We start from the raw sequence: 15734 nt of genomic DNA on the forward strand, positions 1-15734 counted from the left end.
ATACTAACTGACAAAGAAACTGCAACACCCAAAAGGAGCTGTTCAAATTGAATTTTTTTTTTTTTTGTAAAACAGATAGTATAGCAAAGAGTAAATTATTGATTTCGAAGAAAAACTCGTGAAGGTTTATTCATGTAAACATGTTTTTTACTTGAATATTGAAGTCGTTTTTAGCAAATTTTTTAAATTTTACAACAAACCAGCTGTTCGAGGAGATCCAAAGTCGATTTTTAGCTGTATTTAAAATGCCTAGTGCACGTGTACGCGGAATTTATGGCCAGCTTAGTGAATTTAAAAGAGGTCGAATTATTGGTCTACAGGAGGCGGGGTTGTCAATTCGAGAAATCGCTAACCGTATGAACAAAATTCCAACAATTATTATGAGATGTTGTCAAGCGTGGTTTGATAATGCCCAAAATCGAAGAAGAGTAAGCACCGCACGTCGAAGGGGCACAAATGAAGTTCAAGATTGACGTCTAAGATTTATGGCCATTAGAGACCGATTTGTGACAACTCGATCTTTGGCTAATGAGTGGTTAGGAGAACAAGGCCATCCTGTAACTGTCCGAACAGTTTACCGCCAGATAAGGTTTTTGGACTGCAGCATTATCGACCCCATCTTGCGTTACCTCTGGCGGTTTAGCATCACCGGCAACGATTACAGTGGTGCAGATAACGTGAACATTGGAATGTGGAATGGCATCAGTCTTTTCTGATGAATCTCGATTCTCCTTGGGTGCACATGATGGCCGAAGAAGGGTTAAGGGTTAGACGACGTCGAGGAGAAAAACCTGAACCTCAATTTGATGTTGAGCGTCATGTACACCAGACAGTAGGCGTTATGGTATGGGGTGATATTGCAAATGCAATTAGGTCACTTTTGGTCTTTATTCGAGGTAACATGACAGCGCTGCGTCACCTTCAATAAATAGTGGAGCCATATGTTCTCCCTTACCCCAACCGGCTCGAGAATCCAATATTTCAGCAAGATAATGTCCGACCTCATTTTGCCAGAGTTAGTTTAAACTTTTTCGAAGCGACCCTGATGAATCTTCTGCCATGGCCGCCCAGATCCCCCAATCCTTCGCCCATAGAGCATGTTGGGGAAATCATGGGTAGAAGGCTTGGAAATTTATCCAAGCCCTCACGGACTTTGTCGGCTTTGAGACATGAATTATAGGTAGCGTAGCTTAGGATACTTAGTATCCCTTAAGCAGAAATAGACCCTCTTATTGCATCAATGCCGAGACGTCTGCGTCTGGGGGAGTGTATGGATTATACAGGGTGTTTCCTAAACATGCGGCAAAAATTCAGGAGGTTGTTCCTTGGACTATTTTAAGCATGTTTTGTCCTTGGATGATTTTTGAAAAACCTCTTTGTTTCGAAGATACAGGGCGAACAACATTTTTCATATTTTTAAAATTAATAATAGTTTAAATAAAAATGCGTACCACACTGTGTTTACTAAGTAGGTACAATTTATTTTTAAATTTGTTTAACAACATTCCAATTACTAAACCCCTCAGATTATTTCCTATGGGGCCATCTAAAATCATTAGTTTATACCACTCCAGTAGAAAATGTGGAAGACTTGCGAAATCGGATCATTGCTGGGTGTAACTTAATAAGAAATGATCCTGGTGTTTTTGAAAGGGTTCGGCAGTCAATGAGGAGAAGATTGGATGCTTGTATGCTGGCTAGAGGTGGTCATTTTCAACAGTTTTTGTAGGTTGAGTTGAATTTTCATGTAATTTTTCATAATAAAATGTTATTATCTGAAATTTTGTTTCCCCTATATCTTCGAAACAAATAGGTTTTTCAAAAATCATCAAAGGACAAAATATTCTTAGAATAGTCCAAGGAACAACCCCCTGAATTTTTGCCGCATGTTTAGGAAACACCCTGTATATCGGGTGTCCCAAGGTGAGTGGCCTATTAGATTATTATGGAAACTATTGATGGTAAAGATTTCAAATTTTGTGGATAGATATTTGGCCATGTAAGGTACATTTTTGAAATAATTTCACATTTCCAGTGTTGCCGGATGTACGACAATTTGGCAACAACTTTGTTATTTTAAATGGGACATCCGGTATTTCTATTTTTTTTATGATACTCCATAAAATATTAAATCTATTCACTATTACTTTTCCATCCCTATCTTCAACGGTTTTTGAGTTATTAATTATTTTTCGAAATTTCAGATCAAATTGGCGTATTATGAAAATGACTCTAGTTCGCTCAATATTTGAGATTTAAGTCAGAAATTTTGCAAGTCGTTAGATATTGATCTGATCTGTGTCACTGCTTTTGAATTATGGTTGTCAATAATACAGGACGGATCAAAAAAAATCATCATTTTCCAAGTTACAAAATTGTAAAAAAGTCTATTTTTTCAAATTAGACATCTAGTATATTTTTCAATTTTTGGAATCAGCACAACACACTCTACAATTTTTCTATTCACGTCCCTATACCTATCTCAACTGGATTCCGAGTTATATGCGTTTATTAGATTTCACATTGATTCAATAAGTTAATTTCTTTTGTATTGTTATTTTCTCTATGTCGTTCATAGATGGATAAATCAATGAATCAGTTCAATCCATAAGTGTCAAAATAAACAATTATTGCCTAACAGGTGTTTTGTTCCGAGGTTTTTCTATAAATAATGGCTCAAGAAAGATATACACATATAACGCATATAACTCGGACTCCAGTTGAGATAGGTATAGGGACGTGAATAGAAAAATTGTAGAGTGTGTTGTACTGATTCCAAAAATTGAAAAATATACTAGGTGTCTAATTTGAAAAAAATGGACTTTTTTACAGTTTTGTAACTTGGCAAATGATGATTTTTTTTGGTCCGTCCTGTATTATTGACAACCATAATTCAAAAGCAGTGACACAGATCAGATCAATATCTAGTGACTTGCAAAATTTCTGACTTAAATCTCAAATATTGAGCGAACTAGAGTCATTTTTGTAATACGCCAATTTGATCAAAAATTTCGAAAAATAATTAATAACTCAAAAACCGTTAAAGATAGGGATGGAAAAGTAGAAGTGAAGAGATTTAATATTTTATGGAGTATCATAAAAGAAATTGAAATACCTGATGTCCCATTTAAAATAACAAAGTTGTTGCCAAATTGTCGTACATCCGGCAACACTGGAAATGTGAAATTATTTCAAAAATGTACCTTACATGGCCAAATATCTATCCACAAAATTTGAAATCTTTACCATCAATAGTTTCCATAATAATCTAATAGGCCACTCACCTTGGGACACCCGATATAGATATCGAGGTGGACAAAGACAATATTAAAAAAAATTGTAAAACCTTCGTTTTTTCTCCAAGTTTCAATCATTTACTTCTTGTTATACTATCTATATTTTACAAAAAAAAATTTTTATTCAAACAGCTCCTTCTGGGTATTGCAGTTTTTTTGTCAATTAATATATGACAGTTCGAAATTTTGGGTTTCTGTTCATTTCAAAAATGCCGATTCAGTAGATTGGAATTTGCACCTGCATGTAAAATAAGAATTTGAAGCCTCAAGCAATATTCCAGTTATATTGCGTAAGTTCAATTTGTGCTTTCAGCAAATCGTTCTTGTTCTGAAAAAAGTACCTCCTCAAGCGGGACTCGAACCCGCAACATCCGAATCACTAGTCCGATGCTCTAAAATTAAAAAAATTCTCCGATACTCCACAACAAAAACAAATGAAATTTTATGTCATTTATCTGGTTTATCATTCTCCTCAATTGAATTTCTGATTGACTTGAGAGAGTTATCATTACCTCTATGCTTGCTCCTACACAAATACAACGCATAGAAGAAGCAGAAAGAATTAAGTGCACAATCGCGTAGGTACTGTGCTGTTCGAATATCTGCTGCTCAACAAGTTAAATGAGAGTCAAACCGCCCTTTCCACATTCAAAAAACAAATTCACAGTGTAGGCTTCTCCATGGCATTGAGAAGCCCAATTAAAAGATCAGCTGATGGGAAATCTGTAGTGTACGGCCTATCTAAATGAATGCACTAATCACGAGAATACCGTCCTGCACAAATCATTAGGTTCAAATTTCCAGCAAATTCCTTGTTTCCATGATGTATGAATCCAATTAACAATTGGGTTCATATTTTGAGCTAGATATGGTCATTATGAGAGTACTTCCCATCCACGGCAACCAAATATGCTGAAATTAAGCATACCAATCATCTAATTCATCTTCTGGATCTGGATTAATTGCAATAATGTATTATAGGCACCAGATTCGCTCTGCATTCTAGAATATGAAACCAAATAACAAAGGAAATCACAATGAATATGTTTGAAAATTTGTAATTTCCCTACGAAAGACTATCGTGATAACAACGTTTTTTCAAAAACTAAATTTTCATGAACTATAATTGTTAGTTGATTCCAATCAGAAAATTTTCGGGGTGTCAAGATAGGAATAAAACAGAAATTTCCAAAAATATATTTTCAATAAATTAAATTATTGGGATAGTGATAACAAATAATTAGTCTAGAGATATTGATAATGGAATTGAGTTCTGTTTATTATGATGTTGAATATTTGATCTTTTAAAGGAAAAGTTATCTTAATGAATAAAAATAAAATTGATGAACAGAAAATTTTCTGAATTATATGTTACCCCATAATTCCAAGGATATTGCATGCGAAATGAGTAATTCAGAACTGAATATTTAGTTATCAAGAAAAAAATGAGAAATGAGAATTTTTTTTTTGTTTTCGATTCATTCCAAAATGAAATATTTCATCTTTTTTTCTTAATTTTTTCAATATTCCGTCACGTAATTTTTTTGGTAAACCTCAAATTCGGATTCTGCACTGCAAAAAAATTATAAATCGTAGAATCCAAAACTACCCGAAACTTTTCTGTGAAAAACACGAATTGAGTGGACTCTTTCTATGCAAAAACAGATTCAGACAATAATATCAGGAATTATGTTTCTAAGTGATCCGAGACCGTTGTTTTTTTTTTTTGTTATCATGATGTTGTTCACTCATAATTCATGTCAAAAATTGAGTCTATTTTGTAAGCGTTATGCGCCATTGGAGGCAGTAGCAGTAGTAGAAAAAATCAGATGTGTAATTTTTTCGAATGGTTCCAAACTCGATTTCCAACATTCATCAAAAGAAATGATAATTATCACATTTCATCAATATTCATTTGCAAAACAAGAATTGGACAGATGCACTGAATTCAAGACTTATCTTAAAGAAAGTAAATTACATCAACAAACCAAATGATATCATTTTAATTCAATTAACCTTGAATGGCTCATAACTATAGTGTAAATATTGTCATACTCTCAATATTCATGTTTATATACTGAATTCCCTCAAAAAGATAACATCATTTGAATAACAAAAAATATTTATGAGGTAAGTTCCACTCGATATTTCTCAGAAGAAGCTATCGAACAAAATGTACAAGGGACTTCACCGAGCATTTGCAGCACTTCCTGCACTATAAACACCTAACACCAATGCTGTTAATTTCATTCAACAGTTATCTTTCGAAAATTATAGTGGAAATCAAATACACCGCAAAATGGTTGGAAAGTTTATGGTAAGTGAACACCAAACTAAATTAACATCTATCTCGATTTCATTTCCATAAATAAAGTACGTACCCGACTGAATATGAGATAACATGCCAAAATTTGTATCGCAGTTCATTCACACCAAAACGAAATCAGATAAAGTTTCCAACAGAAGGAAACCAATATCCAAATGTTATTTATGAGGCCATCAATAACGATCAAAAAGTGGTCCTTCATCGGAAACTTCTTGAGGACGAATCAGATAAACAATTTATTATTCTAATCTTGGGAGATTTACTCGAATCCTATGGACGACTAAACCAAAACAAGTTTGATTCGATCCCAAGAATATAAATAGAATATCATTCGAGCTAATCTAGAGAGAAGAGTATGTTTTTTTCAATTTTAAAGAAGGTACTAAAAACAAAAATCGATGAACGACAGACGAATAATTTTTACTTTTTAATTTGACAAATATTTGTATATGTAAACGAAAATGTCTGGCGATTTGTAAAAGACTATTCTTGTCTGACAAATCGCAGCGAATAATTACACAAAGTTCTTCGGTCGGTATCGTATATAGCGCACCTTATAGAGAGTGTTCCTGAATTGGAGATACCTGCATACAAAAATTAGTGATTTCTCGATTAATATTAAGAAAAAAATGTCCTAAAGACATTTCTATTCTCGAGATACAAGGTGTTTTTGGTAGTCCTACTTTTTTGTGCGCCAAAACTAATAACTAATTCATTCATCACAAGTTAATAACTGGATTTTTATGATAATTTGGATTTTTCTGAGAGAACTGTTTGAAATTTTTTCTCAAAATCGGTAGCATATACTACAAAACCACTGAAAAAACGAAGTTTGGTACTAAATAAAAAGTTCTTTTTGCATCTTTTCAAACTACCAGTGTTCTTGAGGAAAAAATCGAAAATCATCCATCATCCTATAGATTTGCAATCGAATTTGGCATATATTACATACTTCATGAGATATGGAATCTCTATACCAAAATTCAGTTAAATATCTTAAGAAATGCAGATGATATGAGAAAAAAAATTAAAAAATTATCAAACTTAAACCCCTCGTTTCTCTTAAATAACGCTGGCCAATGCTTAAAGGACTTTTAATTATCCGAGGAACATGTTACTTTTATTCGTATCTCCTTTTCAGGAATATCCTGTAAACTATGACAATCAAAGAAATTTAATTAAATTAGAATTAAAATGAAAAAGCACTGACTGGAAAACAGCAGCTTTTTTGAGCTTGTCCGAAATCAGTACTCATGTAATTTTTTTCAAATAGTTCATTACACCATCGAAATTACCGAAACGTACAACGAAAACAAAATTGCGCATGATGGGCTGTTGCAATATCAGGACCGTAAACACTATTTACATTTTCAGCCACCTGGCTTGCGTTTTCGCCTTCATCGAAGAAAAACTATAAAATATAGGGTATTTTCTCTTTGCTAGTGCCCATCGCGCGCTAAAACCAAACTGAGTCAACTAATCACAAAACTGTTAGAAAAGTTTTTGTAGTAAGAAATCTCATCTTTCTAACATCATCTAGTGGAACTCGATCTGACTTATACAACGCGAGATGCAGATATCCAAAGCCATCTATTGGAAAAATAATTTTTTTTTACTACACCTAATATTAACTTCCTTGTCCCTATCTTATTTTTCTAGTAATTGGTTGATTTATTTTTTTTGTGCTTTCCATTTGATTCGTCTATCAATTAAATATTCGTGGATAAATCTAACAATACTATACAATCGGTGCTGATTGTGGATATCTGAAACAAATGTATCTTTAGATTGTCATTGAAATGAAAACTTTCTTTTAATTGAAACCTTACAATTTAGTTATCGTCTGAAAGAAAATTCCATTTTTTTTCAATACATGCTATGATATTGCAGGTCATTTCATCTGAAAAAACGCGTTTTTTTTAATTTTAGCATATTTCGTTGAAGCCTGTGATCTTAAAAAACCTTGTCTGATCAGGGACGTATTTTATTACATGTAAATATACACGGAATATTGGTAATCCATAAATAGCCGAAATTTGAGCTTTCTATGATTCAAGTATCGAAGTGATGAATGTTCAATTGAATCTCTGTTTTGCACAAAAAAGAAGTGAATAAGTCAATTACTCGAAAGCTGCTTCTGATGGGGACAGAGAAATTAATACATAATAAATAATAAAGAAACTACGGCAAGCCGAAAAAGTAATAATTTACGAGGTGTTCTATTTGAAATACTCTCAAAACATTTTTCCATAAGATGATTCCTTTTCGAGATTTTGATTGATTCAACTTGAAAAAATCACCTGCTATATGAAAACGCCTGGCTCAAGATAATTAGAGATTAAAATTGGAAGAGCAAAATAATAAAAATTCGGTATTTGGAATTGAATATACTTCTATTCTGACATACAATTTTTTTTCTGATATAATTTTCATTATGAGTAATATATAAATTTTTTTCAGATTCAATTTTTCATGCTGTCACTTCTACTTTTGGCTAATTTCATAGCTCCAAGTTATGGAGGGGGATTTCAACAACATGCCGAAAGGGGACCTTTCGGAGGGGGTTCTAAACCATCTCATGGAGCCGGAAGATTAGGAGGAAATAATAATAATATAGGAAGGGGAGGAAATAGACATTTTTGATTCATAGAAATCATATATGAAGGAGCTCATCAAATCAAATTACACTGTAATATTATAGTCTGATAATACTGCCCATCGAATTGTTTTAATGAAAAATATAAATATATTTTCTACATAAATGTAATTGAAAATCAAAAAATTGCTTCACTGCTACCTCTGTAATATTCCTTAGTCAGTACCTAATGAGTGGTATTTCAGTAAATGCAAGTTATAAACGGAAATTGGGTGTTTTGAATTTTTATCAATTTTGTTTGATTACTGCATTTGAAATTAAAGAGTGAAGAAATCTATGTGATGCCTTTTTGTGTTCAAACCTTATCCAATCCTGGACATATACCTTCATGTCTTGTGGATCCTGCTGTAACTTGATATCATTCGGCTTTTCACACAGTTTGTTCTTCACATTCTATATGATAAAAAAATATCCGTGCTGGAAACGATGATAGATAAATAATGAATAAAATCTTTCATTGACGGAATAATATTTATTCTATCTTTTTTTTATTTTCTTTCAGTTTTTTTAATGACTGGCTCACATCTGAAGAAAAATATGCATGAATCACTCAAAATATAAGGGCACAAATGTTTCTTCTCGTAACTTCTTAGCTTCTGAAAGGTAAAACAAAGGTCTAGAAAAGTCGGGAATAGAAAATGAGAAGAGCTCTGACATAAAAAATTACTCACTTGTCCAAATTCCGATCGCTGTATTATTTCATCGCAATGTTTGTTTTATTCAAATTTTGAGCCAGGAATGGTTTCAAACGATATAGTTCGAATGATGACTCATAATGAATGCGTGCTCAAATTCAAGAATGTCATCCGTCTGGTCATATACAGGATAACTGCCAAATGAAAAGAGCTAAAATGTTGAAAGGACCAGACCATTTTCCAACTTCGACCCCCTGTGTCTCGGAAACTAGACATAATAATAATAATAATAATAATAACAAGCTTTATTTCAAGTAAAGTAGAGATGTGATACATAACTTCTTGAAATGAAATAGCGTCAAAAAAAATATTTCAAACATCTACTGATTAGAGGTCCTGTTCCAGAGATATTGAGTTAGACCCATGTACTTCCTTATTTAGAAGATCATATTTTACAACATACGAAAAATTAAGAAAATTTAACTTGTGAAAATGTTTCCATTAGGCAACTGCCAAGTTCTTTCCCGGGTAGGTGTGCATCTCGAATGTCGCAAAATCTTACCATGGGTTGCGTAAATATGGCTATTCGTGATATTTTTATTGTTAATTTCAAAACAGATTCGATCGATATCAAAATTTTCATTTGGATATAAAATGGCAATTTTTAATCTGATTCAGAATTTCATATTGATCAAGAAGAATACCAAAAAAATTACCAAATATTTTCATGATCATAAAATCGACGTAATTGAAATTTTTTCTAAAAAAATAAAAAGTTCAAGCTTCGTGCAATATTTCAACCTGATCCCATAGTCAAAGTTTCGAATCATCTATTTACAAGATATACCTAGATTAGAATTTTATAGGAATTAGTAAAAATCCTAGAAATAATCAGATTGACGAAAGATACTTCTCTTGTTATAGAAAGCTCAATTTTTCTGTGTTCGTCAACAGTTGAAACCATAGAAATATTGGGACTTTTAGGTAAAAAAGGTTTTCAGCCATTTTCTATTATTTATATTGATACAAACTATACCATTTTATATATTTTTGAAATCAGGAAAAATTAAGCTTTCAAAAAATATCATAGAAATCTAGTGTTCTCATTTGAAAAAACATTACTTTGGGTCATAGCTTCGTAGTAATTAAAAACCCTTTTGAAAAGAAGAGTATGCCACTGGATTCTACTTCAAAAAGTGCCTGTATGATGTTTTAATTTCAGAGCTCTATCATTAGTATTAGCGGAGATATAAATGTTTTTCGATATCGCCATTTTTCCAATTTTCGAACAAAAATTCGAAAACAAAAGAAGGTGGCCAAAATTTAATACTTTCCTTGTTAGTTTCTCAGAAAAAGACCCGAGAAGGGGGTATCAGATTTTGTCTATCTCCTCTGGTTCAAAAGTTGTTGTCGAAATTTGCCCACCCTGTACAACGCAAAAATTCAAATGAAAACAATCCTTGCATCAATTGGAACTGGGCTATTTGCATAAGATTTAGTATAGAATTGGTTTTTACTACATTGATCTCCCTACCTTGAAAATTCAAGCATCACTGTCTAGAAATCAAATGTGAAAAAATTCAAACATAAAAAACTATATGACAGGTCTAACAGTTATTCCAAGTTATTAAGAATTCTTAACAAATAATTCAGATTTCATTGCTCATACGAGCAAAAAATATTTTTTGTGAGTCGACAAATATGAAAAAGGGAAATAATAATTTAGATTTTTTGCATTTTTCATCTAAAACAGATTCTGGAAAATTTTCAGGGGAAGTTGATATTCATTCTCGATTCTGGTGATATTATAATAGAATAAAAACGAAATTCTTGTATTCTGCAATAATGAGAATTCAATCGAATTAGATGCAATAATCAGATGTCATCCTGAATTAATCCTGTTAATTCATCAATTTGATTCATTTTGATAGGGCTGAAAATATTCTTTAGGAAATATTCATCCATTATAGAACCAAAAAAAAAACTATTCGAGAAATTTTTCATGGTTCATTATAATCTATTCAATTTTCAATATTTCCGGATTTTATAGCATAGAAACAAATACTGTGTAAATAATCGATGATCGAAAATTCCATATTTCTTTCTTTCATTTTTGAAGATATATTACTGGAAATGATGAATTACAATATATAAATCCAGAATACTAACGATTAAACTTCAAATTCATCATCAAATCGAAATCACTACACTAAACCAATACCAATCTTTGCTATGAAAGTACCCACTTCCTTCTTATACCAGATAGGTAGGTAGTTCTATATCAGGAGCCCTTAGCAACAACTCACAAATCGGTAACTAGAAGTTAAATGATAAGCTGAACGGACATTAAACCAGACAAGAATATTTAAAAATCCTAAAACCGGATTCACTAAAGGATAGCGGATAGAAACAGCTGTATGTACTTTACCATCACAGAAAAAAAGAACTCAGATAAAGATGAAGGATGAAATATCCTATGTTTACTTCACGTATGAATTGCAATCATTTTATACAGAGTGTTCTTAAAATGGAGGTACTAATAAAGATGGGAAATTACTTGGATAATTTTAGGGAAAAAATACAGGGTGTTTCCTGTAGTTCTTCTTCTTCATATGATTAGAGGTTAATCGAATATTTATGAATCATTGCTACAGATCGGTATAATAAACAGCAAAACTATTAATTAATTTATTCATCACAGCTTACTAACTAGCTCTTTATGTTTAGTATAGAACCAAAGTTTCTTTTTACATTTCTACTACCAGTGAACTACCAAAAAAATTTTAAAAAGAAAAAAGCGGACACTGCTCCTGAAAAAATATCACCTTATAGATTTGCTTTTGAAATTGGCATATTATATGATGTAAACTCTAATTTACAGTATTTATGCCAAATTTCAGTTGAATATCTTCTGAAGTGCAGGTGCTCGAAAAAAAATTAACCTTTTTTTCTTAGGTGAAAAGATACAGGCTGTTAAAAATCCATATGAAAATATAATTTTTAGTTATATCTCGCAAATGCATTGAAATCTAAAAAAATGATTTGCGGAATATAGTTTTTTATTGATGAGATTAATCTTTTCTGAACATAAAATTCCATCAAAGTTCGGTCTTTTCCAGAATGGTCGCTATATAAAGTTAGAAAAAAGATCAAATCGAAAAAATAGTGAAGGAAAAAAGTGTTTATTTTGATCTGAGGAATCTTCGGTCGAAATATAGGCATTGACGTTAAGTCAGGAGCTTTTGAGCATCCTTTTATCAATGTGTCAATAGCGCTTTCTTTAGTTTCGTATTTTTATTAATATACCCCCTTGAAGGCTTAGGACGGCTAAGCCAATATCTACTTTATCGTTGTAAAGTAATTGAACGAGGTTAGTCACTAAATAGGTATCAGAATACCTACTATCCTACAAAAACTATATTTGTATCTAGCACTTTTATGAAAAGGACATCTCGACATTCTCTTGTCTGTAGAAACTTCAATGAGTGGAATTGAGAACAATATCTGAAATTCTAATTTTCCATGTCCAACATTTATCACTGTAATTAGAGTAGTATGAACCCAACAAAATTACACTATGAATTATAAAGCTCCACAGAAAAAACGATTTTTATCTCGGGGTAACAAGTTATGTATCATGGTGAAGTAACAATGGATTGCGCGTTACTGAGGGCTAACTAAACGAATCAAAAATGAAGTCAAATTTCCATTGAATATTACAAAAAAAAATCGATGGACGTAACACTATGACTTCATGACTTTGGAACATATGAAATTTAAATGATCACGAATATTCAGTTATTTTGGAAGTTGATATTGAATTAACTATTTCGGAATAGTAAGAGCTTATAGAATATTTCAATTCATTGAAATAATTCATATTTAAATCATATCCAGAATTGAATTAAACACAAATACGAATCTAGAAAAAGAATTTTAAATTTTAATAACCACACATAAGAGAACTCTTTACCTAATTCTGAATATGAATTTGCAGCATTTACTATTAACTACTTTTTCACATTACCTAAACTAAATCTGTTCCAAATCCTTCTCAATCATGTTAGTATCCTAACAATGTAGCGATCATTAGTCAAGAACTAAAACAAACAATGGAAGGCAAGAGAACCGATAACACTAATTGGAGACATGTGTTAACCCATAGGTATTCCCAAAGTTTATATTTCTACGAAATTTTTAAAAAAAAAAGTACTTCAAAGCTTATCTTATTCTCGGAACCTTTCAAATTACTTTCTCCGAATTTGTTTTCAAATTCGCGATCTGTTGGGGTCGGTTATCTAAGAACTATTGAAAATAAAGCGATAAATACAAGAAATCTCCTTGATGATGCTCAGGAGTTAAGGTCATCCTGAAACCAGTCATGAGATAAAACAACCAATGTTTTGGATCAATAAATAACACGTTTATCATTTTCCTTTAGGTATAAAAGAACAAGTTCGGTATCATCGGAAGAACAGTCCTCTTCTGTTAGTATTCAAAGCATCTTCCAATATGGCTAAGCTATTCGTAAGTTTATTATTGAAATACCTTTAAATCATCCTTTAAAACTACCATTCCTTGATAAAAATTGTTGGAATCAATTTTTTTCTGGTTCATTCTGAAATATTTTCAATTGATACCAAAAATTTATTTTATTATTATTTAAAATATATTGAAGAGCTAGAAAAACTACTTTTCGTAGTTAATTAATAATAATTATCCCTTTAATCCAGACCGTATTATTCAAATTCTTGATTCGCTCGTTCGCACTTTCAAAGATGAACCGCTATCAAAAAAAAATATTCAATTTTAGAGTGGAGCGTTAAAACGCAAATAAAAATTGCTTTGTCCCTTTAATATTCAAGTCCTTGACACTACATGTATTTTTTTAAGCAATTTGATAGATATTTAGATACATGATAGGATGAAATGAAGGAAACTTTCATGAAAAATTCTTGTATCAGATCATTATTTATTATTGGTTTTGTTTAGCAACGGTTCACCTTTAGATTTGCGCGTTATACTATAATGTTTCATTTCATTCGCCTTGTTTATCCAAATTTGGTGAAACCGAAACGATTTACTTGAAATAGAGAAAATTTTTATAAACATAGATTGATCATGTTAATGAAGATTCGAGTATTCAATTACTCAAAGCAATTCTTAAAGTTTTCTCACCATTATAATAATTTAATATTCACTTCAAAGATTGAAACTTTCGAATATTCGTTCCTTATTATTCGATCATGTCGGAGTATAACATTTCCAGTAGTGGATGTTTGATAATACATGATAATGTATATCATTCTACATTTTTGCAATTTAATTTCTAGGTGATAACTCTTTTCGCCGCTATGGTAGGAACTGCTCTTTGTGGTGGATATGGTGGCGGTAGTCAAGGACATGGCCACGGTCAAGGAGGTTTGATTGGAGGACAAGGTGGTGTTCACCACGGAGGTTCAGGATCTGGTTATGGAGGTGGTCACGGTCAAGGAGGATTGATTGGAGGACAAGGTGGTGTTCACCACGGAGGTTCAGGATCTGGTTATGGAGGTGGTCACGGTCAAGGAGGATTGATTGGAGGACAAGGTGGTGTTCATCATGGAGGTTCCGGATCTGGCTTTGGAGGAGGTCATGGTCAAGGAGGATTGATTGGAGGACAAGGTGGTGTTCATCATGGAGGTTCAGGATCTGGTTTAGGAGGACATCATGGTCAAGGAGGATTGATTGGAGGACAAGGTGGTGTTCACCACGGAGGTTCAGGATCAGGTTATGGAGGTGGTCACGGTCAAGGAAAATTGATTGGAGGTCAAGGTGGTGTTCATCATGGTGGTCATGGAGGTCATTATTGAGTCAGTGAAAGTCGAAGTTCCTAATGTACTTTATTTATGAATAAAATTGTGATGTGATATATTTTCGACATAATACTCAAGTACTTTCATTTCAAATCTTTATTCAGATGAGAAAAAATTCATAGAAATACTCAGATGTAAAACTCTTCACCAGAATATATAGTTCTTTCAATATGGTGTTTAGAGGAAATTACAGAAATTAATTGATTTCCAATTCGAGGAGGTGATTGATGAATCAATCAACTTTGAAATTTCAAAAGGAACTTAAGATGAAGACACATTATTTTTCAATACTAACTCAATAAGCAGTTGAATCTATTTCAGTGCATTCTCTACATGTCTTCATCAAATAATGAGTCATAAGTTAAAAAAGTTAACGGGTCCTAAATGATTATTGTCAATTTTGATAGGACGAATAAAGTGTCCATCTATTTTTGGGTTATAGTGAATCAGTATGATATCTAGGGATATCGTATACCAAATAACTGGATGAATCCCTACAGTTGATTCTTCATTAGGTACTATAGCGGTCTATACGAATATTATTCTGAGGTATTATAAAAACTTAAATGCAATTGAAGTAAGTGTATATACATTTTTTTTCATTTGGAAGGACATGATAGACTTAACTTTGCCAACTTTTTTCTTCTTCCTGCTGAATCTTAAACAAATTGCTTGTTTTGCTTCGTTTCTTTGCCTGTAATCATTCAATATGGAGGATAGTACTTCTACGTTTTTCCGGTGCTCTTGTGTCCAATCGAAGATGTCTCTCGTATTCTTACCAGCCTATTCTCATCCATGCGGGTGATATGTTGATTCAATTCCTTCTTACTCTTCAGCTCCCAATTATTAATGTTATCGACTCCACATAATCTTATGATGCTGTCGCTCCTTACATGACCTATCAATGTTTTCCCTGCAATATTGCGCTGCCCTTCCATTTCAGTTGTTCCCAGTATTTGAGCCGTT

General features: G+C 32.4%; 1 protein-coding gene and 2 long non-coding RNA genes across 4 annotated transcripts; 2 read left to right on the plus strand and 1 right to left on the minus strand.

Moving 5' to 3' along the window:
- The first annotated feature begins 4981 nt into the window (after nucleotides 1-4981).
- Nucleotides 4982-8555, plus strand: LOC123688940. Its single transcript, XR_006750134.1, has 2 exons — nucleotides 4982-5613; nucleotides 8083-8555. It is a non-coding gene; the product is annotated as an uncharacterized LOC123688940 (long non-coding RNA).
- A 219-nt stretch (nucleotides 8556-8774) lies between these two features.
- Nucleotides 8775-9187, minus strand: LOC123688941. The gene is made up of 2 exons (XR_006750135.1): nucleotides 8950-9187; nucleotides 8775-8874 (listed from the first exon to the last, which is right to left on the minus strand). It is a non-coding gene; the product is annotated as an uncharacterized LOC123688941 (long non-coding RNA).
- A 4113-nt stretch (nucleotides 9188-13300) lies between these two features.
- On the plus strand, nucleotides 13301-14840 carry LOC123678264 (glycine-rich cell wall structural protein 1.0-like). Of its 2 annotated transcripts, XM_045615231.1 has the most exons (3): nucleotides 13301-13440; nucleotides 14247-14325; nucleotides 14392-14840. In XM_045615231.1, exons 1-3 carry the CDS (start codon nucleotides 13426-13428, stop codon nucleotides 14763-14765), a joined length of 468 nt encoding a protein of 155 aa, XP_045471187.1. In that variant the 5' UTR covers nucleotides 13301-13425; the 3' UTR covers nucleotides 14766-14840. The 2 variants fall into 2 exon arrangements, with proteins under 2 accessions (XP_045471187.1, XP_045471177.1); XM_045615221.1 differs by having other exon boundaries at nucleotides 13315-13440; nucleotides 14247-14840.
- The last annotated feature ends 894 nt before the right edge of the window (nucleotides 14841-15734 follow it).

The sequence above is a fragment of the Harmonia axyridis genome, chromosome 1 (assembly GCF_914767665.1).
Source record: "Harmonia axyridis chromosome 1, icHarAxyr1.1, whole genome shotgun sequence".
Taxonomy (NCBI): Eukaryota; Metazoa; Arthropoda; class Insecta; order Coleoptera; family Coccinellidae; genus Harmonia; species Harmonia axyridis.